The sequence below is a fragment of the Manacus candei genome, unplaced genomic scaffold (genome assembly GCF_025592945.1).
Source record: "Manacus candei isolate 608988 ecotype Guabito, Panama unplaced genomic scaffold, ASM2559294v1 h1tg000018l, whole genome shotgun sequence".
In the NCBI taxonomy this organism is placed as follows: domain Eukaryota; kingdom Metazoa; phylum Chordata; class Aves; order Passeriformes; family Pipridae; genus Manacus; species Manacus candei.
The window spans coordinates 20,150,751-20,175,162 of NW_026138066.1; the positions used below are offsets into that span (position 1 = coordinate 20,150,751).

The window sequence follows — 24,412 nt, forward strand, 5'->3', positions numbered from 1 at the left end:
TATTTTCCTCTGTATAGCAACTGGCATGTGTGATTTGCTCCAATTGTCTCTAGATGATGTATAATCATTGTATGAATTTCAGTGGCCACAAGAATACAAGTAGGATGGGGAGTATGGAGCAGGGAACTTTAAGGATTGATCAGTGTATAGCAGAATAAATAGCTGTTATGGCTAAAAAAATGTTTAGTGGTGGTCTGGTTTTTTGATCTTATGCATCATTACTTTTTCAAAAGCAGAGTTGAATCTACATGGGAAAAAGCTTTTCAGGGACCTTGAGGGGCAATTGGTTGAGATTTTAATTTTGTGTTCATTTTAATGCATTGCAGGTAGAGATGACCAAAAAGCTGACTGCATTTTGTATTATGGTTTTGGAGATATATTCAGGATCAGCTCAATGGTAGTGATGGAAAATGTCGGGCAAGAGAAGCTCTATGATATGGTATCTTACTGCCAAAATATGAACAAGTAAGTTACTGTAGTGGCTGGGTTGCTTAGCCTTTAAATAGTCTATTTTTGTTGGGTTCTTTAGAGGGCATTTGAAAAAAAAAAAACACAAAAAAAACCAAAAACCAAAAAACAACAAAACAACCCAAAACAAAACCAAAGCCCAACCCATCACCAAACAAAACCACTCACAAGAACAAACTTGCCAGCTTCAGGATAAAATTTTGGAAGAAGTGAAATACCTGTCAGCGAACACTGTTTGGATTTCAAATCCCATCCAGAGGAAAAATTCGAATGCTTTGGTTTTTACTCTAATGTACCAGTGTTTAATGGCCATATAGGAATCCACATGTGCCTAATGCTTTATCTACTGCACTGGGAGTACTTGGGAATACTTCATGGAAAACACTTGTATCCATGTTGTGGACTTTGTTAGCCTCAGTCTAAGAATGAGCTCATATTCTTAGGATTTTTCATTCTATTGAAATTGCAGATTATGCTTTTCTGCTTTGACCAAACTGTTTCTACATCGCTGTCAGCTCATTATTCCTGTTGGCATAACTGACAGGGAATACTGTGTTGCAATATTTGTTTTCTTATTTTTTCCTGAGATAATTCTTCATGCCAGTCTTGAGATATGAGCTGTCCCAAGGGCCCCTCTTGTTGCCATTTTCATGGTTTATAACCCTCGGGTTCCATAGTCCCTCTCTGCTCTCCCAGGTGTCGCCGGGTGCTCATAGCCCATCACTTTGATGAGGTGTGGGATTCTGCAAACTGCAACAGAATGTGTGATAACTGCTGCAGAGAGAACGGTGAGTAAAGGACAGAGAACGTGGGAAAAGATGGCTTAAGGAAATATGTCTAGTTTAGAAAAACTGTAAGCAAATTTTGTGAACTCTGCTTGTAATACCCCCTGTTTTCGAGGCCCAAATTTCGTTATGCATTTCAGCTTTTGGTGTTGCCGAGTTCAGGGTGTTTAGCAGGATACTTCCTGGTTTAGTTTTCTGCCAAACACTTTGGTATCCTTCAGTCTCAGCTGTTCCCCTGTTCCCAAAAGGTAAGCTGGGGCAAAGGGAACGTTGGCTTACTTGTTTAAAAAAGATTCTGGTAGGAGTCAGGTTTTGTTTTAGGGTTTGGGTGTAAAAGGTTTATTTGAGGAGGAGCCCCTTGCTTTCTGCATGCCAAACTGTTCATATTTAGGCTCTGAGAAGGTACAGTTTGCACATCCTCTCACTACTTCCCTGGTAAAATCCCTGAGGATTTCAGTGCTCATGAATTGTACCTGTGTCAGGACTGTGCATGACAGGTGTGCAGAACAGCTGAGCACACTAACTCAGGGCTTTGCTCTATGTTAGCCCTAACAGCACAATGTCTGTCCAGCATGAGCTCTTCCTTTGGAAAAAAGCTGGGATCATAAGAGTGAAGGCACAGAGGGAGGTTGGAAGATAAGCTGAAACAAGACCAGCTGCATGATAAGAGGATTGTTTCAGTAGAACGTGGTTCTGGGACATCAGTTCTTTTGCTGTTTTGGCCACAAACATCCTGAGGGTGCTGGGGAGCTCATTCTTGCTTTAATTGTCATTTTTGGTACTTGTCAGAAAGCTGAAAGTCACAAAAGATGCACAAAACATCTGTTGCTGCATTTATAAAGTGAGCACTGTGGTTTAGACATAGGAAAGCCCCGAAGAAGCTAGAAACTCTGAAAGTAGTGCTGAGAGAAAATTGGTCTTGGGCATCTCTAACTGGACACACAAAACCACCTTATAATTCTTTAAGGACCAGGTGTATATTTGTAATATGAGGAGATGGTATTTTGCACATATTGCATACCTGTTGCAAAAAGGATTTGGATAATATAGTGATCAACACTTGAAAAAACTTAGGAACAATTCTGTATTCAAAGCTATTCTCATAACTAGACTTAATTTCCATCTACATGTTTTGGGATGTAAAGTAGACAAAAATTTAACTTTTTTTTCTTTAAACAGTTAATTATATAATAAAACTGTTTTGCAAAATCATGCAAGTGACAATGTCTTGTTATCTTCTAGTTAGAAATGGGATTTATTTGAAATTTTATACTGGGATCAGAGGTTGGGAAGAGTACGGAACTGGCTTGTACCCAAGGCTTACAGGAGCCATGTGGTGAAATATAGTTGAGATATATCCTGTTTACTGCTGGTTCACCCCCAGGGCCTTTTGATACACAAGCAAGGTCTGAGGAAACCTTGCAGCAGTACTCGTTTTTCAGTACTTAATTCTTAGTATTGGAGGAGGCAGTTGGGGTAATTCTGTGCCATAATCTGATCATGCACAAGAAGGGTGATCATTATGTGTTGATGCTTAGAATAATTATTGGTGAAGCTTATTTTTATAATGTAATTAATACCTTTTTTCTGTCTCATTTTGTCCATAAGTGTCTTGAGAGAATAAATGTCTCACTTATATTCTTCACTCCCTCTGTTCTCTCTGATCTTATCATAATAAACACTGTGGGTGAGGAAAAGGGATCCAGCTGTAACATAGTAGCCACCTTGCAAATTCTGTGCTTCCTAAATGCTTCTTTGAAATAATCTGTGTCGTTTGTAACATTAAATACAAGTAGAAATGTTTGCCAGATGGGAGTTTCAATAATGAAGTAGAAAGACAGATGTGAGTACAAATATATCCTAATGGTCAGAGGGGAAAGTTACAGCTTTATTTGTTAAGTTACAGTTTTAAAACAAAAAAAACACCAAACCAAACCATTGCTACTATGCAGCAGATATGTATTTATCTCTAAATATATAAAAGTATATACATGTATATATGGATACTATCTAAATAACCATAAATAACTTGCTATTTAAATATTCTTTCACTTTTATCTGCAGCATCTGAGAAGATGGATGTAACAGGATACTGCAGGGATCTAATCAAGATACTTGAGCAAGCTGAAAGCATGAGTGAGAAACTCACCCCACTGAAACTAATTGATGCATGGTCTGGGAAAGGTGTGTCCAAGTTCAGGGTGGCTGAAGTTACTCCACCAAAGCATCCTCGAGAGGAACTGGAGAGAATTATTGCCCATCTACTGCTGCAGCAGTATCTGAGGTAAGATGATTAGTTTTGTTTTGTTTGTTTTGAATTTTTTTAAACATCTAGTAGTCATTTTTCTTTATTCTTTTGTTACTTCTGTATAGCATTAATGGATACATTCCACAGTCTTGTTGTTAGCCTTTGTTTCAGGTGCACTTAATGTATTTCTAAAACTCCACACATTTTACTATGTTTCCACTTTAAAAGTTGGAGGAACATTTGCAGTGCTGCATCTTGGGCAATTTTAAAAAGCTGTGGATAAGGAAAGCAAAAGGGGTTGTCCACATAAAGTTTTAAGTCGGGACAGGCTGGCAAATGTGGAAAGTGGTACCCAGAAATGTTAAGAAAGCATAGTGAAAATAACAGTCCTGCTTTTGTAAGTTGGCTGTCAGTGTTTTGTCTGCTCTACAAGTTCCAAGAATATGTAAAAATCAAATATTTAATCCTTTTATTTTTGTCTTAATTCTTTTTTGCATCTGTTTGTACAGCTGACTTTTTTTATACTATTAAGAGAGTGACAAGATGACTTACTACATCTTTTTCCTCATTTTCCTCCATGTCTTCCAAGAGGTGTCTGAGTGTGTGTGTAAAGGTCCACAAACTGAATTATGTTAAATATTGACCAGACTGGCTCGAAGTTAACTGACTGTCCACTTGAATAAATAAAGCAGAACCAAGCTGGTATTTGGAACATTCAACAGAAGGGTTCATGTGTCCCTTTTGTCATGGAAAGGGTTGTCAAGATTGAACAGGATGCCCAGGGAAGCAGTGGAGTCACCATTGCTGGAAGCATTCCCAGTATGTGTGGATGTGGCACTTGAGGACGTGGTTTAGTGGTGGTGCTGGGCTGATGGTTGGACTTGATGATCTTAGAGGTCTTGTCCAACCTTTTAATGATGCTGTGATTTTTCCCCCTGCATGGTCAAGCCTGTCTTTGTCTCCAGCCTTCCCTTGTAACACTGATTTAATGCATGCAGGGAAGACTTCAGCTTCACGGCATTCGCTACAATATCCTACCTGAAGGTGGGACCCAAAGCCCATCTGCTGAGAAACGAGACCCATGTCATCACTATAGAGGGGATAACAAACAGGAAGAGTGTTCACAAGGTATTTATATCTCTACTGATTTGCTATATAGATATCAGCTCCATTATAGCTTATTTGAATAGTTTGGTATCTGCTCAAAGTATTTTTGTAGAATGCAATCAAACAGGATTTAAAACAGACCTCATACGTATTTTCTCTGTCGTGCAGGAACATGGAAAAAGAAGGAAAACAATGTTAGAATTCTAACAGAATTGTTTATAACTTACAGGTCAAACCATCTCAACCTTCAAATTCGAAAGGAAGCAGGGAAAATGCTCAGACTGTTTCAAAGGCTGTCCAGGATTCAATGGGGAAGAAGTTACAGGAGCATAAGCGGCCTGGCTGTGGGTCTAACTTAAAAGCAAAGAAGCCAAAGCTTGAGGCAGGTGGAGTTGACCAACCAGTGGTTATTGACTGAGTTTCACAGACTACATTTAGGATCTAATCACGTTTACTTCTCCATGGACAATGCAGTAAGTTCAGTTTGTGCTTTAGTAATTTCTTTTGCATTTTTTTTTAAATAAAAACCAAACAGGGAAACAAGTTATCTAAAAAAAGTCCAGCACTGAAGGGAAAAATGTTTCATAGAATCACATAATCAGCTGGGTTGGAAGGGACCTCTGAGATCAAGTCCAACCCTTGATCCACCACCATGGTTAGTGCCATGGTCTAGTAAGTGCCACATTCAGTCTCATCTTAAAAACCTCCAGGGATGGAGAATCCACCACTTCCCTGGGCAGCCCCTTCCAATGCCTGATTACCCTCTCTGTAAAGAATTTCTTCCTGATATCTAACCTAAACCTCCCCTGGCAGAGCTTAAGACCATGCCCTCTTGTCTTGCTGATGGTTACCTGGGAGAAGAGACCAACCCCCACCTGCCTACAACCTCCTCTCAGGGAGTTGTAGAGAGCGATGAGGTCTCCCCTGAGCCTCCTCTTCTCCAGGCTGAACAGCCCCAGCTCCCTCAGCCTCTCCTCACAGGACTTGTGCTCAAGTTCCTTCACCAGCCTTGTTGCTCTTCTCTGGACCTGCTCCAGCACCTCAATATCCTTCCTGAGCTGAGGGGCCCAGAACTGGACACAGCACTCCAGGTATGGCCTCACCAGCACTGAGTACAGGGGAAGAATCACTTCCTTGGACCTGCTGGTGACGCTGTTCCTGATCCAGGCCAGGATCCATTGGCCTTCTTGGCCACCTGGGCACACTGCTGGCTCATGTTCAGCTTCCTGTCAATCCAAACTCCCAGGTCCCTCTCTGCCTGGCTGCTCTCCAGCCACTCTGTCTCCAGCTTGTAGTGCTGCAGGGGGTTGTTGTTACCAAAGTGGAGGACCCGGCACTTGGCCTTGTTGAACCTCATCCCGTTGGAATCAGCCCAACTCTCCAGCCTATCCAGGTCCCTCTGCAGAGCCCTCCTGCCTTCCAGCTGATAGACACTCCCCCCAGCTTAGTGTCATCTGCAAATTTGCTGAGGGTGGACTCAATCCCCTCATCTAAATCCTCAGTAAACAGGACTGGGCCCAACACTGATCCCTGGGGAACACCACTAGTGACCGGCCGCCAACTGGGTGCAACACTGTTCACCACCACTCTGGGCTCAGGTGGGAAGGGACCTTGAAAGGTCTGGACCAACCCCTCCTGCAAAGAGAGTCTAGACAAGATTATCAGCCCACTGTCTAGTTGTAGAAATACATCCCTGCTGCCTTCCTTTGAATATCAGTGTTTCCAGGAACAAGTGCCTGTGCTGGCAGCCTGGTAAAGATCCACCAGCTACTGCTGACTGCAAGCATTGCTCAGCACACACGAGGTTGGGTGCTAGATTCAGTTTTATTTATTTACTGACTTTTAAGGTCTTGGCAGCCAAAGATCAGAAAGGCAAGTTCAAATTCATTAATAAATGTTAAGTTCTAGGGGGTTGCATTTTGGTTCTCCCCCCATCCCCTAACATTTACATGTATAACAACTTAAATATAAACCAAACATCATTCATGTCCTTCATCTTTATTTTTCTGATTAAATCGTGACAGTGACTAAAGCTCAGTATTTCATCTACCATTTAACTGAGACCTTTGCAAAACTTGGAATTAATTTAATTAAAAAGAGTCATTCTCTTTAGAGTGATTTTTCTGGGGGAAGTCTCAGTATGTATTGAAACCTTTGCAGTTAGTGGAGTACAATAAATTGTTCCCAGTGTGACACTAAATAAAGAGCAGGTCCCAAGTAGCAATTGCAGAACCAAACAAAAAGCTAGAATGAAACAACCCATGTCCCTGGGTGGCCCTATGAAATCCATAAAGGACATTAAGCATAGCTTAAACTGTTGGGCTTTATCACCTAGGCACTAAATTAAGCCTAGCAACTAAAAAAGGAGGAGCTTGGTTGAAGCAGGTCTATATAGCCACATCACTATTATTGAAGTGCATCTTGCATAACTAAACATGCAGCCACTGGGCCAGTTACTACTGAAAACAAACAGCTCAACCCCCCCCTGGACACTTAATAGTAGATATTTTGTCAGTAGTTGTAATTTAGTTATGATCACATCAGGTCAAAGTGGGAGTCTATACTTGCAAAAATTCCTTCCTGGAACCAATGTGCAGGACAGTGGTAAAGAGGTGCAGACAGGAAGTGACCAGGACCTGTATTCCCCAAGAAGACTTTCATTAAGCAAATGTAGTAAGTGCCTATTACGAATCCCATCGGGATCCGGGACTGCCATTCCAAATGGCATCTTGTACCATCTGCCACCTCAGCTGGACACCTCAGCCTGATCCACAGGCTCCTTCCAGGGAAGGCTGCTGCAGGTGACCCCTGCCAGTGCTGCTGTGTTATCCTTCCTGGGAGTGCACTCAGCCCACCGGTCCTGTTGGAGCTGGGATGGGATGCACCAGTGCAGCTCTACAGCTGGAAAGCTGAAGTGAAAAACAGTTAAAAAGCTGCTCTCACCTGACATCTCGTCATGCCAAAGCATGTGTTCTGTACTTAGCTGAGTAGTAAATACATTTATTTGAAAAATAAACTTATGGGGGGAAAAAAGAAAAAAACAAAGGATAAGGCATCCATCTTGCTGTGTATTTGCAGCCCATATTCCAGGTGGTGAGAGCTCTGAGCATCCTGTATCCTAAAACTGTTCATCTGAGCCAGCTGGACAGAGCTGTGGCAGGTACTCACTGGTGTGAGCAGTGGAGTGGTGCCAGTGGGATGGCAACAGGCTGCCTGACTGCTTGTAAACATTCACCTGAGCACATGGTTTGAGGAAGCAGAGGCTTTCCTGACTCTGGCCACGACTCAGCCTGCCCAAGGCTGGAGGAGCTTTTGGCAGGTAAGGCCACACCTTCCCATGAAGGCATCCTGGCTCTGGTGGTGGCTCATGGGCTGAGCTGAGGGACATGCCCAGAAATGAGCCAGAGGGAAACTGGGCTCTGGTAACCACAGCAGGTGGAATGGGTGGTTTGGGGAAGGGAGGTACGAGGCAGGCATAGGATTTAACGTGTTTTTCTTGCCTTTAAAAAGGCTCCCTCACGTTCCAGTGAACACAGCACTATCTTAAAATGTGGCCTTCCCTGTGCTGCTGAGGCTGTTACAGCCCTGTTTTCATATGCTCATCTAGACAAAAAGTGTTTGCCACCACCAACCCACTTGCTTTTGTTGCTGCACTTCTACACAGACTAAGCTGCCAGTCAGTATTTTGACAAGATCAACACAAAATCTTAATAGGGAATTGCATTTATCCCTCATTTCTGGTAATCCCCAGAAAACAATTTTACTTTGTATCAAAACTATACAAAATGGAAATGAGGTTTTGTTCAATCAAAATAATCTTCTATATCGATATCTGGGTTCAGGAGATCTTCACCATAGGCTGAAAGATCCATCTGATTTAAAATTAAGTTTTCAAAGGTTTCTTCCAAGTCCGTTTCACCGATCAGCACAGCTCCCACCATTCGGCCGTTCTGCATCACTACCTTCACGTACTCCTGTCCCTTGGTACATCTCAGCATCAGTTCGTGGTCTGAGCCCAAGCCCTGAGCATTGTACTTCCCCAAAACCACCACCTAACAGAAGGAAAAGGAGAAAGGAAAAGCGCTCATAAGAACATTGCAGTGGCTTTTAGTATTTCTGCTGCCAGCAGATCTAGGCCTCAAAAGACAGATGTAAACAGGGAAGTATTTGTCCTTAGGGACCTTCCCACAACAAAACCAACAACAGACTCAAAACTCTTCACCTTGAAATATCATACACAAAACCCCACAGTAAACGAGTTATCATGCTGAACTGTGTTGAATTTATCCATGAGCAGAACCTTAATGAAATGGAATATATACAGGAATACAAGGCAGATCAGTTGTCATTCACCAAATGCAATTTGTAATGTATCTGTAAAGATTTTAGCTCTTTCCAGTTTCTGCACTCAAGGTTAGTATGAATGGAGACAATCTGAGCTAACATTATTTACTATGTAAAGAAAACTGTTTTGTCAATATTAAAGCACCTGCTCAGTGTTAACAAGTGAATATAAACTAGCAATCTGTGTTACCCAGTGGTTTAAGACCATTAGACTGAATTTACTTTACCTTGTAATTGAAAAATTTCGTAACATGAGCAAATAGTTCAAAGCTGAAATCCATGTCAATAGATTCCCCCAAAGTATCTGCTGCCATGCATTTTGCTGCATACCATCCCATCTGCCGAGCCTGAGTCCACAGTCTCATCTAGAGAAGACAATTGGAAAGATTTAAATCACAAGACACGTGTGGCTGTGCACAGGCCGACACTCGCTGCTCTCCTCAGTGCTCACTGCGTGTTCCTGGGATGCTCAGGAGGGCTGGACAGCTCAGCGTCCTGCCACCCAGATAAAGTTACCTGCCATCAACACGCCCAGGATTAGCTACTTGCCCAGACTTTCCCTTCTGGGAGTGTGTCACAGTGTGTGATTTGCTCTGTGGGTCAGACTGACTGTCTCAGACACTCGCAGGGTCGGACGTACCTGGTGCCACACGGGGCTCGGCTCCCAGGCTGCCGTGCAGATGTCTCCAGCTGCGTACACATCTGGCACCGACGTGTGCATGTGTTCATCTACTTTGAGTCCTCCATCTTCCCCTACAGCAAACTGAAGTATTGGCACAGGTCAGCAATGAGAGAAGTAATAATTTTAACTGTCATTCAATTCGTCCACATTATGCGATCATGTCCTTTGTTACTTTATTATTTAACATGAGACTATCTCAAATGGCAAGACCTCCACAGAAGGTACAGAGCATTAAGATTATTTCTAGAACACAGCACAGGTTTTTAAAATGCTATTACTCATACCTAGGCAGGGAAGTGACAGAGCTTGCCAAATTTCAAATCACACTACGTGTGTTACAGGGACACTCAGTCTTAAGGTTTCATTTTGTATTTTTGCCAAGGTGAGAAAATACCAATGTAAAAACCTAACTCCTGATCTATCCTTATAATGCAGGCCTGGAAATCTCTCATGGCTCAACATCAGATCTGTGTTTTCAGCATTTTCTTCTCCTTTAATCAGAGCATAGCATTTTACTTCCTAATCAGACAGAACCGTTAAACACCAAATACCCCAACATACTGGTTTTGTCTGAGATGATTTTCTTAGTAGTAGCTGGTATGGGGATATTTTTTGGATTTGTGATGAGAACAGTGTTAATAACCCAGGGATGTATTAGTTGTTGCTGAGCAGAGCTTACCCAAGACCTCTTCTGTTTCTCCTGCTGCCCTGTCAGCTCTAAGGCTGGGGCTGCACAAGAAATTGGGATCGGAAGCAGCTGGGGCAGCTGACCCCACTGACCAAAGGGGGACCCCAAACCACATGATGTCCTCAGCAAGAGAAGCTGGGGGAAGGAGGAGGAAAGGGGGACATTCATAATTATGGCACTTGTCTTCCCAAGTAACTGTCATGCCTGTAAACCCTGCCTTCCTGGGAATGGCTGAACATCTCCCTGCTGATGGAAAACAGTGAATGAAATTTTTTTGGTTGTGTGCACAGCTTTTGCTTTACCTAAATTGTCTTTATCTCAAAGTGAGATTTCTCACTTTTAACTCTTGTGCCTCTGTTTCCCCTCCCCTCTGTGGGGACCCAGGGAGCAGCCAGGTGGGGCTGAGCTGCTGGCTGGGGCTAAACTGGACACCGAACATGGACACAGAATGGTCCAAAGGCTGAAAATTCTCATGGCAGCTACGAACTCTGGAATCATCATCCACTTTTGGATGTTGATTCAGTGTGACTTCCCTTGGTGAATATGAGCACTGCTATAGCTCAGTGTCCCAGATGAAGAATACTGGAAATAACTGCTTCCTTCCCAGGAGAAGACGTTAAGATTCGTAAGATAAGAATATGCTGCAGAATTAACAGAAAAATTATAATACTTTTTTGCCACATCAGCCAATTATACAAGTGTTTTTCTCTATTTGTACAGGCTTAGTTTAAGAGCTTATACTGAATATATACTGTGTATATACAGATAGGGAGCAACATAATAAGCCAAGACCAGAAATAAAATACATTTTTCTCATGCTGGATGTTTCAATATCAACATACCTGCCTCATTTTGAGATGCTGCACAGTATTCAAAACCTTTAGCAATCTGTATTTCACGTCAGAACAGAAAGAAAAAACCCATAAAGCTTCTTTCACCTTTCTTAAAAGAAACTTAAGCTCCAGAAGAAATCAGTATACTTACATTATTGCCATCCAGGAATGGTTTAACATTTGGCACTACTCCAGTTGCACTGACAATGAAATCACATCCGTAAATTTTTCCATTAGTTAATTCCACATATACAGGCCACAGCACTGAAAAAGGGGAAAATTTTGCCCTGAGAATGTAACCAACAGAAATTATTTTATTTATTATGTCTCATAATAAGATATGAAATAAAAAGAAAAAAAAATCTTTTGAGATAACTGTTTAGGTAGAGAAAAGGAAAAATTAAAAAAAAAATAATCAGAGGTTACCTATAACATTTCTTACCTTCACTCAGGACTAGAGGGAAAAAAACCGTTTTGGAGCTTAGCTCCAACTCCCACTATTAAGACTCTTTGGAATTTTCCTAAATCAAAGCCCTTATTTGTAGGGAGATAATACTGTGTCCTCTGGGATGTTCTCTGAAGTATGCAATTGCCAAATATTCTTTTACATGTAAATTTAAAGATGCACAGGAGACGCCTCAAAAGCAAAAAACATCAGAGATTTGACTTCCTAGAATCTCATGCTGGAAGTAACTGGCTATTAAAATGTATTTAAAATATTAATTTTCAGTCAGTGGAATTTATAGACAGAATTATTCATTAAACAAGGAATATTTTCTTCTAGTTTCAAGGTTTACTTCAGTTTTCAAACAAAATGTTGGTGTTTTTTTTTCTTCTGTTCTAACTAGACTATTAAAATGTGACTTTACTGGACTGGGACAAGGAGAGAATGTTCTTCATACAGGATTTCGGTGACTTTATGGAAAAAAGGTCTGACCCATGAAGTTTTGTAATTTAACTGTAGCCCATAAATTTGATACTGTAAGTTGCTAGACTCCCATTTATAGAGATAAAGGATTTATGTTCCAAATCTGTATTTGCTTGCAAACAAGATCAAACATGCTCCAGCACTTTATCTTCAACACATTATTTTTTATCAGCACTGGCACTTACCCTGATCTGGTTCTACATTTTTCTCTTTTTTAGGAAAAGTCAAAGAAGTCCTCTGCAGTTGTATAAATTCTTGCTGTAAGTGTATGTTCTTCACTTCACATAATATTTCAATATGTACTTTATGAGAAAACTAAAGAAAGACAAAGTTGTAAACATAATGATTAGCAATTACAAGATTTTTAATAGCAACTATACCTTCACCTAAGTTGACATTACTAAACTGGAAAAAAAGCCCACCATATATCCCATCCTAAAGTATGACACATTAGCCAGGTTCCCACACTTTTTCCTCTTTGTGGCACAGATCTAACCATAGCAAATGGCAATTTACCTGCTTTTTCAGATACATGATTTTTCTGGCATGCCAGAAAACATATTCAAGTTCCCCTGAGCTTACAGGAAGAGAATTCAAAACTTATCAGAACAGAAAAAAGTAAATTATCTTTTCTATTTTTCAGGATTGCAAATACTTAGTTTTTCTATCATGAGTGAAATTCGGCTACCAATATTAAGTTTATGGTCTAAAAGCCATAAAAACATATTCTATTCCATCAACCTGTGTTTCAACCACTTACCTCTATTCTGAGCTCAGAACAGAAGGTGGAGTTCCCTGTTTTTTGAACTATTTTGTGGATTCTGGCCTTGAACTGCTTTATTCTCCACTACAGAAACATTTCCACAGCCTTCAATAGCCAGACCACCACCAATTAAGCTGCTGAATATCCTAAACATCCTTTAGCTGGTGTTCTAAAGCCACTTCTGTAGAATCTATGACTGATCACCTTTAAAAGGTCATTTCTAAAAATGCAAACCAGATGCAAATACCTGACAGCTAAGAAATTAATAAATGAAAAAATGGATTAAAAATATGCAATGTGAGGATTTTTACTTTTTTTCAAACATGAAACTCCATGTCCATGTCCACTACTGATTTTGCATTTTGTTATCTGCTGTGACAGGAGGCTGATGTTCAATCCTACTGTTCCATTTTGCACATAAGAAAATGTGTATGTGGCAGTTAAAAATCAGGACAATAGAAGCACCACTGCTTCTGATCAAAGCTAGGATTGACACCAGTCTTACAGAAATATGCAAGCCAACATTTAAGTTTCAGTCTGAAGAGTAACTTGTTAAAACTATGCCAGTGGATCCAGCTAACCACCTTTTTCCTGAAGCAGAAAATTTTACTTAATTTGTGTTAATGTATTTTGCTGTTTACTTCTTACAGGAGAACCAGTTCAAGCACATTTTATTTTTATTATAACCCTGAATGTGGCATTTTGTGTTCTGTCCTCATCCAGTTAAAGCAACATTCAAATGAATGTGTAAGCAAGACTGTTCCACACCTCTTTAGTCCCTTTAAGATGTAAGCCCTCGTGCCAGTCAGGGCCTAAGGCACTGCCCAGTTTGTCAGATGGTGCTGTAGGTCTTTCTTTTTCCTGGCTTCCTGAAGGAAACAGATGGAGCATTTCAGATTTAATGTACATACATGGCTGCCCACAGAATTCACAACAAGGATTCTCAATTAATAGAAATACCATTGGGCTGCCAAAAGGGAAGACAAAAGTGTAATATCCAAAAAAACCCACAATCATTTGCAGACAAATCAGACTCCAGACCAGTATTTTTAACACCTTTCAACTTCATACCTCTCATTACTTCACTGTCTCTGAAACAACCATGCCCCCTGTTATGTGCCTGCACTATCAGCCAGCCAGCCCCCAACTGCAGCAGCTTCTGGAGACCCACTGTAGACACTTTTTTGTAGCTTAATATCACTCATATTTAAACTGATGTCTGCTTGCTAGCAAATGTGCACAAAACATTACTAAATTAACTGATTTCAGGACTCTCTTTAACACCAAATGCTGCTGCTGCTGCAGTGTTAGGAGTCTAAAGCACCACACCTTCCACTGTGTACTTGGTTCTTTTACACTCGATCGGAGTCTCTCGTTCCTCAGCAGTCAGCTTTGGAATGAGAAATTCAGCTGCTCCTGCATCAAAAAAAGTGTTCCCAATGGCTTTGTCTTTGATAGCCCAGATGACTTCACAGCCTTGAATTTCATACCTGTGGACATTTAAACAAGGGATAAAGTGACAGGCGACCTGAAAAGCAACATGTTTAGAAGTGTGTCAAGTTCCCTTCCAGAAGCCAGAACTAAAGGGATCCAAGACTTTTAAACCTATCAAATCCACTTCTAAATAAGGAACCCATTAAAAAAAAAACCTCCTCAAGTTGACAGGTCATACTTTCTCACCAGCACAACCTTGACTGAACCAGGGCAGGGGGTGAGGGGAGGTAGATAAAATTTATAATAATAATACTATTTAGTATTTCCTGCTCCCCATAATGTAAAAGAAGTTCTGGCATTTTTGCCAGGCTGCCCACTGCTAAAACCAGGCATGTGGATCTCATTTGTACTATATGGAACGTGAACTGCATATTCTTGATATCTGTGTGTCAAAGCTTCTTTGGAAGCTTTCCTAATTGTGTCATTAAACACCACTGGTTTATGTGACAGTAAGCACCACTATACTAAGAAGAAAATAACTGTAATCAGTTTTGCTACTAAATGCTTTAAGAGCTACAATTTTGAAAGTCAATCTTCTCCCAAACTCATGTTCACTAGAATGAACATTGCATTGTTAAAGATTTTATTTAAATATGTATCATTCAAAATCTTAGTTGTTTACTTACACTAATTCAAGGGCAATCCCACCATTTCCTACCACAACTATTCTCTCAGCTTGAGCCAAATTCTTCTGAAAAGCCTGCATTAAGAAAGGAAAAATGTCAGTTACAACTTCAATCATGTTCCTTCACACCAATGAATTATACCCTTTTCAATTTTTTCTTGCTCTTAGTCTTATTTTGATTTTCTCAGTCTAATGCTACACACATAGGCTGAGATCTGTAACAGAAGCTCGTGAAACCTGTGAAGGGATGAAGTAACTGATACAGCCTTACAAGCCTCAAACTGAGATAGGAATTAAATAATTACATTTAAGCTGACTAGACAGAGCTTTTAGAAGTATCCCGGATTCTATTCTCTGTCCTACTGTTCCTTCAGTAGCTTTTCACTGTAAGAAGCAGCCCTTTGTACCATGTACCAGACACACCTTCCCAGGGAAGTTTCTACAGGTACCTACTTCCTCTTTATATTTTCAGATTGGATTCTGCCTGAAGGGTGAAAGAATATAATTTATTCTATATTATCGTGTTAGAAATACTGTGTATGAGCTATCTATAAACTTAACAAATTTAGTGGCTAAATAATTTATTAAATGGTATTAATAAGGCTGTTTTTCTGCTACTGAAAATGTTCCTATTTAAGGATGTATAACAACAAACATCATCTTCTGTTTCTTCATTTTACTCCACAATGATTTTTAGTATTTTGCACCAGATGCATTAAACACTTCTAAGTCCAGAACACACTTACCTGTGCACTGTCAGTATCCCGGATTCCTAATACATATGGGTTTCCTTCAAAAATTAATTTTGGTTTTGCTCCAGCACACAGGCAAAGTTTTTCATACACATATTCCTTCCCATCTTCGGTGAAAATTTTCTGTTAAAAATTAAGAAAAAAGAAAAATCAATTCATTTAAGAGAATTCCCCTAAATCAAGACACCTAAGAGAACTTCAGCTTTCTTTTTTCTTAATGTCAGAGTAATTTGCACATATTAAAAGCTGTAACTGGCTTCTTAATGAGCAAGCCTTCATACAGCCACTGATTGTGTGACATTTATTTGCAGCACACTCACCACAGACCTAAGTATATGACCAATAAAATGGCAAGTACACAGTGCACTCCGAGAAAGACCAAGTTTACCACTTGGTGGCACTTTGTACTCACTAGCTGTGCTAGAAGAAAACTATGTCTTCTGTGTGACAAATGTCCCCCTGGCCCCAGTAACAGAAGCAGATTACTATATACTAGCAATTAAGAATCTCATTCTAAACATTTCAACAGCAGTCAGCCTGTGTTAGCCAGGCACAGGCTAGGACACAGTTTAGAAAGACTGCAAATTCTGTTCTTTGCTGAAGAAAAAGGGAAGGCTCTAAAGCTATGTCATTCTGAAAAAATAAAATCTTAAATATAACTATTTTATGACCTTACTTGTTGTTTTACAAATTAGAAGCTACATAGTGGTTTTGCACAAAGAGAGTTTTTAAAGGTTTTGGGCAAAAGATCCTCTAATTACATGAATTATTTACATCCACAGGGACCTAAGCTAAGACACCATGACAGTAACCATGTAAGAATATCATTAGATTCAGAACATTATTAGAATCCAACTGGAACCATATCTCTGAGATTTAAAGTGAGCGAAACCAGTTTTGGGTCTGAACGTGAGTTTCTGATAAATGCTGAGGTGAAAAGTAACATGTTGACACAGATGCTAACGAGGATCTGCACATGCTGTACACTGCTCATACTTCCAGTGTATTTCCTGCTAAAAGAAAGGAAGAAAATGTGGAAATGCTGGTTCCTCCAAGAATTATTTATTTTTGGTATCACGAAGTTGTTAACATTTTGGTTTCTGTGGCAAAGAAACAGTAATTTAGGAATAAGAAACATCTCCAGTCAAGGGTTATAGAAGTTTTCACATTCCTATATTGACAGACAGTATTGGTTTCACTGGCTGTTTTCCCTGCTATTCCAATCAGATATTCAACGCAGTATCTCTAAGGTGTCAGAGATTTAAATCTAAAAGATACGGTTTCTTAATTAACAAGTAATTTTTGATGGGACAGTTTGGTCCCCTGTACATACTTCTACTTGAAAAACAGTGTAAGCAACAAGTGAATTAAAGTTAGGAAGTATTTTCTTTTAATTTTGGTAACTTAACACTTCAATAACCACAATGTTCTCACCCAGAATTTTTCTGACCCAAAACACTCAACTGCTTCCAAAATTATTTTTTATACAAATAATTTGAAAAGCTACATAAAAAGAAAATATTAGCTTACGTGTTCATCACTTTTCAATTGTTTTACTCCAGACTGTATAACTTTAATATTGGGGTATCGTTTTTCTAATATGGAACTTGGTTGCTCCTCTACATCAAATTCCTCAAGTGTTTTGGAGACCTGTAGGAAAAAGACAGGTGTTTAAAAATATGGACCATTTATCCCTCTCTTTTTCTAAAGCTTGTAACAGAATGTGTTGTGTTCATTTCCAGTAAAGAAGTTTTCACAGGGTAAAGCCCATACTGCCTGAAAACATGTTATCATGTTACTGCTAAAAGTTCCTTTTTCTATACAGAATATTCTTACGCCTATTCCTGGTTAAAAAGTCAAAGTACTACAGGGAATTTTAACCCTAGGGATAGAGATTAAGTTCCTTTAGAGTGGGGAAGAGAGCAGTGTTTTCCAAGATCTGAGTACCTCTGCAAAACTAGCCTAATGAACCTACTAGCCAGAAATCTGAATCACACAGGGATTTTATTTTCTTTTTCAAACCAGCAAGAAAGAGGTCACTGAATCACCAGCTGCTGGAGACATAGATGAACCTCAAGGCAACTTCCCAGAAGGCTATCCCTTCTTTTGCTACTTTGTCAGAAGTCTGATTCTCTCCCAGGTTCAAACATACTGCTGTATATGAGAACCATGGGCAAGACCAAGACACCATTTCAGTGCTTAAAATGGAGCAGCCACTACTAAAGCAGTGAAATAAAACTTCAGTAGCTCTGAAAACACTTCAACCATGTAAGTACCCAGTTCAACCTTTACTGGAATGGTGTGAATACACTCACCAGTTACTAATGATTCTGAATCACTATAAAATAGCTCATCAGTCCTACTGACACCACTGCAATCACATTAATGTGGAAACAATTTCAAAGTCACGGGCATTTTCAGAACTGGGTTCTAAATTATCTGTACATATAAACTTTGAAGAGGTCTTGCCATAAGAAAAATCAAGTCTCTCTTACCTGTTTGAAATTAGTTACAGCTTTTATAACTGGGGAAGCTGTCATTAAAAAAATGTCTTCTGAGGGGAATTCCGTGGCCAGCTTGTAAAGAAACAGAAAAGTGATGAGAGTCACCATCAGATTTTGACTTTAAGACAATAAAACTACTGATGAAAAGTAATATGTGTTAATGCATTACTTTAGTCTTGTAAAATCCTATTGTATAAATATGACTTCAACTTTGTGGAAATGAAGAGAATTTGGAGACCCAGTATTTCAATTAATTCACACACAAATACACCTTCAAGAACTGCAGCCATGGTGTAAAGGACTACTTTATTCCCATAGTATTCCAAAGGCCAACCTGTGGAACAGACTATGATCATGTGGTGTCTGGAGACACCCAGTTGCTGGATACACATTTTTCTTATTGCACAGCAGTGACTAATTGTTTACAGGTTTTTGAAAGATGAAATGCTGATTTCTACTGGGTATTTTAAATGTTATTTAACAGATTATCACCTTCAGGGTGCTACTAAGTAACACAAAACTTCTAAGGCCCCAAGCCAAAAAGAGAGTTCCCCTTTTAAACTCAGCAAGTTTACAGGTAACCCAAGCCAAGCAATGCTGTCAATCAGAGAGAAGGGATGTGATCCAGAGGGAAGGGGTGCTATCCAGAGGGACCCTGACATCACCAGAGAACAGATATATCCGAAACACAGTCTTTACACTGCTCTGCACTTTAGCAGATAAAATATTCTTCACCGAACTAATACGCACATCATTTCATTCCACATTACAGGTACAAAATTACCTCCAGTTACTGTTACCTAAAAGACATCAAGAACCTTGAAACCAAGAAACAGGACTAATTTACTTTTAGAGGTTTTGCTCACAGGGAGCTGAAGAGAACTGGACAAGCTCCACAGGTGTATGGCCTTAAAAAACGGATCCAGTAAAAACTGAGCAGTATTTTTATAAAAAGGAGAGCAGCACAGCAGCCTTCACCTTGGCTGCAGCAGAGTTCTTTGTGGCTATGAGGAATAAATCCTGCAGGGTTCCTGCACCTCCCTGAGCTCCGGACCAGCACACAGAACGCCAGCTTTCTGCATCTGTGAAGTTTTAGCCCACTTTTTATGGAGCAATTGTAAGCTGCTTCAAAATAACCCTATCGGGCTGTTCGTAGCACAGTTTGAACCTCTTGAGAAGTACTTCTAGACAGATAAATACGATTATACTACAACACTGCAGCCCCGGGGCTAGGTTTGGCTTTCAGCTTTTTTTCAACTGGGACAAAAATATCTGTAAGAAATGAGGGTGGCAGGTAGGCCACAATATGGAACAACTGTATAAACAAGAATACTTATGCAGTCACTATGTAACTCTAGTGAACTGTTTCTACGAGAGTGCACAAGGCGAGGTTGTGAGGGGCATTTATATCTCTGAGTAACCGCAGGCACCCGGGCGGTCCCGTCAGCAGCGCACCCCGGTTCCACCAGGGCACGGCCGGCCCAGGCTGCCGCACCGGGGCGGTGGGGGCCCCGAAGTTCCGCTACGGGATCGGGGAGCCTCCCCACCGCGGGTTTCTTGGGGACAATTCCCGCCTGGAGCCGAGCGGGGTCGGCACCCGCAGGTACAACATTCCAGCCACGAGCAAGGCGGGAAGGGGGGGAGGCGGCGTCTTGTGCGCACGCGCGCGGCGGGGGCGGCGCGGCCCCGGCCCCTTTTACCTTCTCGGCGCAGGTGACCCCCGCGATGCCGCCGCCCACCACCGCGAACCGGCTCCGTGCCGCGGCCCCGTCGGCCCCCGCCATCTCCCCGCCCGCTGCCGGGAGAAAACAAGGCAGCGGTTTGTCCCGGCCACGTCCTCGCCGGGGCGCGGCGGCAGAGGCGGTGGCGGCTACGCCTATGGCGGCCTGTAGCGCCCAAACGTCCTCCGCTCCCGCGGAGCCGGGGTGGGTGGGGCGGCGGTGACTCACCGCTCACGGACCCGCCCCGAAACCGGGCTTTCTGCTCATTTCCTATCTATTTCTGTATTGATTTTAGTGACAACAATAATAATAGTTTCTCCCTTTGACGGGGCGAGGACTTCGCGGTCCTGAGCCCTGGAGGATTTTGGTGGACTTTGTCACAGGACCAAAGAGAACTGGTAGCTAATAGCTACGATAAAAATTAAAGGCAGAACTATACATTCAGGCCTTTAGTCCTTCCCTAACAAGCAATCATGGGCAAAAACCCCACGGAAGTGTGAGAGTCTGCATTTTCTCCACACATACACACCCCCCACCCCATCAGCTTTGGACGCAATACTAGAAGTATAATGTAGACCACGATGTGAAGGTCTAGATTGGATATGAGGACAAATTTTTTCAGGGAAGGGGTGTTCGAGCACTGGAAGAGGCTGCCCAGGGAGTCACCAGCCCTGGAGGTGTTGAAGAGATGAGTGGATGTGGCACTTGGGGACGTTGGGGACGTGGTTCAGTGGTGGGCTTGGCAGTGCTGGGTCAGTGGTTGGACTTGGTGGTCTTAGAGGACTTTTGCATCCAAAAGGATTCTGTGATTCTATGATTCCATTGAGCTGATGTGTCTGAGATGTTCCTCTCCCTACCTGTATAGCCCTCCCTTCACAAGGCATAATCTTTGGGTCTCTGTTGCTGCCCAGAAAGGGCACAGTGCCTGGGTTTGGTGATGGTGAATCCACAGTTTTCTCTTTAGTCATTGAAGCAAATGACTTTTCTCTATGTTTCTGAGAAGAGGATAAAAAGTGTGGTACTGTAACATGAGAAGTGTGTCAAAGTATGGAAATAAATTTAAATGTGACATACTGCCCAGCAGTGCCTGTAGTTTGAGATCAGCTGCTTAAAATTACTTTGGGCTTTTGCAGCCTGGTTTACCTTCAAGTTTTCAGCATATTATTAAGTGTGATTGTTACGAAAAGGGGAGAGGGGGTAACTCAGGTTTTTATCAATAATTCCCTTGGGGTGGATTAAAGTGAAACGACACTGAATAATCGGTGTCTAAAAACATACACTGGCAAGGTTTATTTTAACAATTCTGTATCAACAGGCATGCTAGCAGTTTGGGTGCTATCATACAACAATGTGACACAGAGATAACCTTTGGGGGGGGGAGAAAATGCATAGGGGAGAGAAAGGCAGGATAAGAGCAAGGAGAGTAAGGGAAAGAAAAGCTGAGAGTGGACAGATGTATACAGTCACCGCCCACGGGGTCCAGCGATGCTTCCATGTCTGTCAGTTGAAGTGGTGGCCTTGATCTGCCGGGGGTGAAGGAGGGAAGCCCCCACACTCCAAGAAGTTATGAGTTATACCCATGGTTAGTGTCACGGGCTGTGCCTCGAGCCTCCAACAACTCCTAGGTCTGTGCTGAGTTTTTTTTTGTGTCTCCTGGTTCCCGCCTTTCAAGATTAGCAGAGGGAGGGAGGGGCCTGATTGCTCATCAGATGTATCAACAGTCAAAAGCCTGCAAGCTCAGCTCTTGCCTTTTCGGGGCTTCACACCTTCAGCACTGGAGGGAGGGAGGGGCCCGACTGCTCATCAGAGGTATCATGCAAGTCAAAAGCCTGCAAAAGTCTCCTAGAATGCATAAATCATTAACTATTTCAGTCTCTGACACCACCCCGTGATTTATGCATTCAATAATTTCTCTTCTTTTGTCATTCACTGTGAATCTTCTTTGTGGGCGGTGCTTTTCGTATAGTGGACAGGAAGACAGAAGAGTGAAGGAAAGGAAGGGATAGCCCTAATATACTGCAATTCTCCGCCCCTTCAAAAAAACCCAACAATTTTATAACATAGTAAGCTCATTTGCATTAGTTATTCTCTCCACCCCGTGAGTAGTCATAGGGGATGTAATAGGATCTCAATAGCTACAATCAAATTTCTTAACATTAATGAGGTTACAAATGTGCTGGTTTAAAAGTTAACCAGCAGGGGGAATGAACCCAACTCAAAGGAGAGATTATAAGTCAGAATAACAATTTATTAAAATAATACAGTAAGTACAATAATACAAACAAACAATTGGTCTCAACCCACAAAAACCCAAATGTGTAACCCAGTACCCTGGGGCCTGAACAAAGTGGTGTTCCTTGGGCCCTGTTTGAGTCCAAAGTAAAGGGAGAGGGGAAGAACCTGCTGGTGGGAGAGCTGCTGCAGTCTGGCCAGAACTGGTGATCGCAGTCCAGTGGTGGTCTAAGTCTGGTTGAGAGCGATGAGATGCAGCCGTCCTCTGGATCCCACGAGTGGGTTGAAAAATGTTCCAAAACTCCAAGATTATATATCCTCCAGTTCAGGCAGGAATGCTTGGTACTCCCCTCAGGGCGGGGAGTTCACAAAGGGTGTGAGGACAGAAACATCCTTCTATCTCACAGGCCTCTTAACACCTAGTTTATAGCCTGAGGAGTCAGGCTCTATGGGCAGAGGGTGCGAATAGTCTATTGACAACAATAGTCTAGTTTCTGGGAAATGACATGGAAGGCTATAGAATACAGTTTTGGGTTACACCCACCATGATGAACTGATCTCAGCTGTCCTAACTAGGACATTATCCACCCCTTATTCTATGCCATCCATGTCATGCCCAAATTAACCCCCTTTAAAAACTATATCCCTTTAAAACTATATACATCTATCTATCTATCTATATATATATATATATACAATGAAACATTACAGACCATTCTCACTCAAAATTAGGTCCCCTTGTGGTACACAACGTGTCTCCCCATCTTTTTGCATTACCCACCACGTGGAACCAGGTCCCTGAGCAAAAACAATCCCTCGGATGGGTTTGCCTTTGCTTGAGGTGGGACTAATCCAAACAGTCTTCCCTAACATTCCTCTCATATGTACCACGGGGACTTTATCTCCATCTACAGTATGCAAAAGTTCTGATTGGGCAGGGCCAGCTCGATTGATGGAACCTCGGGTGTTGACCAACCAGGTGGCCTTTGCTAAATGCAGCTCCCAGTGTTTGAGAGTCTCCCCACACAGTGCCTTCAGAGTGGTTTTCAGCAGTCCGTTGCACCGCTCAACTTTTCCAGCAGCTGGTGCATGGTAGGGGATATGATACACCCACTCAATGCCGTGCTCTTTGGCCCAGGTGTCTACAAGGCCATTCTTGAAATGGGTCCCATTATCAGACTCAATTCTCTCCGGGGTGCCGTGTCGCCACAGGACTTGTTTTTCAAGGCCCAGGATGGTATTCCGGGCAGTGGCATGAGGCACGGGGTATGTCTCCAACCATCCAGTGCTTCCTTCTACCATGGTCAGTACGTAGTGCTTGCCTTGGCGGGTTTTGGGGAGCGTGATGTAGTCAACTTGCCAGGCTTCCCCATACCTGTACTTTGACCACCGTCCACCATACCATAGAGGCTTCACCCGCTTGGCCTGCTTGATGGCAGCACATGTCTCACAGTCATGGATGACCTGTGAGACAATGTCCTTGGTTAAGTCCACCCCTCGGTCACGAGCCCATCTGTATGTTGCATCTCTCCCCTGGTGACCGGAGGCGTCATGGGCCCATCGAGCCAGAAATAATTCTCCTTTGTGCTGCCAATCCAGATCTACCTGAGAGACTTTAATCCTGGCAGCTCGGTCCGCCTGCTCGTTGTTATGATGCTCCTCATTAGCCCGTTTCTTGCCTACATGAGCGTCTACGTGACGGACCTTCACACTCAGCTTCTCTACCCGGCCAGCGATGTCCTGCCACATCTCCGCCGCCCAGATGGGTTTCCCTTGGCGCTGCCAGTTGGCCTTTTTCCATCGCTCCAGCCATCCCCACAGAGCATTGGCCACCATCCATGAGTCAGTGTAGAGATAGAGTCTTGGTCACTTCTCTCGTTCAGCTATATCCAAAGCCAACTGAACGGCTTTAAGCTCTGCAAACTGACTTGACCCACCTTGTCCTTCGGTCGCTTCTGCAACTCGCCGTGTGGGACTCCATACAGCTGCCTTCCATTTTCGGTTTGTCCCTACAATGCGGCAGGAGCCATCCGTGAAGAGCACATATCGCCTTTCATCTGCTGGTAGCTTGTCATATGGTGGGGCCTCCTCAGCACGTGTCACCTTCTCCTCCTCTTCTTCAGAGGATAGTCCGAAACTCTCACCTTCGGGCCAATTGGTGATAATTTCCAGAATCCCAGGGCGATTAGGATTCCCTATCCGGGTTCGCTGCGTGATCAGAGCCATCCACTTACTCCA

At 42.2% G+C, this 24,412-nt stretch overlaps 2 protein-coding genes across 11 annotated transcripts in view; one reads left to right on the forward strand and one right to left on the reverse strand.

The window, feature by feature from the left end:
• The window catches only part of RECQL (RecQ like helicase), a 20,222-nt gene extending 12,396 nt beyond the window's left edge, over positions 1-7,826 (forward strand). For 5 of the 6 annotated variants that reach the window (XR_007904132.1, XR_007904131.1, XR_007904130.1 and 2 more), the window contains exons 12-17: positions 327-465; positions 1,165-1,256; positions 3,318-3,537; positions 4,500-4,629; positions 4,838-5,081; positions 7,687-7,826. Coding sequence is in view for 1 of the 6 variants with exons in the window: in XM_051784947.1 (XP_051640907.1) it covers positions 327-465; positions 1,165-1,256; positions 3,318-3,537; positions 4,500-4,629; positions 4,838-5,026 (770 nt within the window). In the remaining 5 variants the exon portion in view is untranslated. Of the gene's footprint in view, positions 1-326; positions 466-1,164; positions 1,257-3,317; positions 3,538-4,499; positions 4,630-4,837; positions 6,272-7,686 lie in introns of those variants that run through there. The other variant, XM_051784947.1, reaches the window with a different exon arrangement.
• PYROXD1 (pyridine nucleotide-disulphide oxidoreductase domain 1) lies at positions 6,414-20,189 on the reverse strand. 5 transcript variants are annotated; one of them, XM_051784969.1, is made up of 12 exons: positions 20,171-20,189; positions 18,213-18,293; positions 17,248-17,367; positions 15,712-15,840; positions 14,967-15,040; positions 14,176-14,336; positions 13,615-13,715; positions 12,269-12,398; positions 11,307-11,419; positions 9,593-9,715; positions 9,180-9,317; positions 6,414-8,660 (listed from the first exon to the last, which is right to left on the reverse strand). In XM_051784969.1, the coding sequence occupies exons 2-12, from the start codon at positions 18,255-18,257 to the stop codon at positions 8,412-8,414; spliced, it is 1,383 nt and encodes a 460-aa protein (XP_051640929.1). In that variant the 5' UTR covers positions 18,258-18,293; positions 20,171-20,189; the 3' UTR covers positions 6,414-8,411. The 5 variants fall into 5 exon arrangements, with proteins under 5 accessions (XP_051640929.1, XP_051640926.1, XP_051640931.1 ...); XM_051784966.1 differs by lacking the exon at positions 20,171-20,189 and adding an exon at positions 19,922-20,108; XM_051784971.1 differs by lacking the exon at positions 20,171-20,189 and adding an exon at positions 19,200-19,884.
• Positions 20,190-24,412: the final 4,223 nt, after the last annotated feature.

Excerpts from the sequence above, each read along its gene's own strand:
- PYROXD1 (XM_051784966.1), bottom strand. The coding sequence starts at position 20,005 with ATGGCGGGGGCCGACGGGGCCGCGGCACGGAGCCGGTTCGCGGTGGTG. Across the intron at positions 9,716-11,306 it reads CATTCCTGGATGGCAATAAT|TTTGCTGTAGGGGAAGATGG; the intron begins GTAAGTATACTG and ends CCAATACTTCAG. Across the intron at positions 8,661-9,179 it reads CGAAATTTTTCAATTACAAG|GTGGTGGTTTTGGGGAAGTA; the intron begins GTAAAGTAAATT and ends TCCTTCTGTTAG.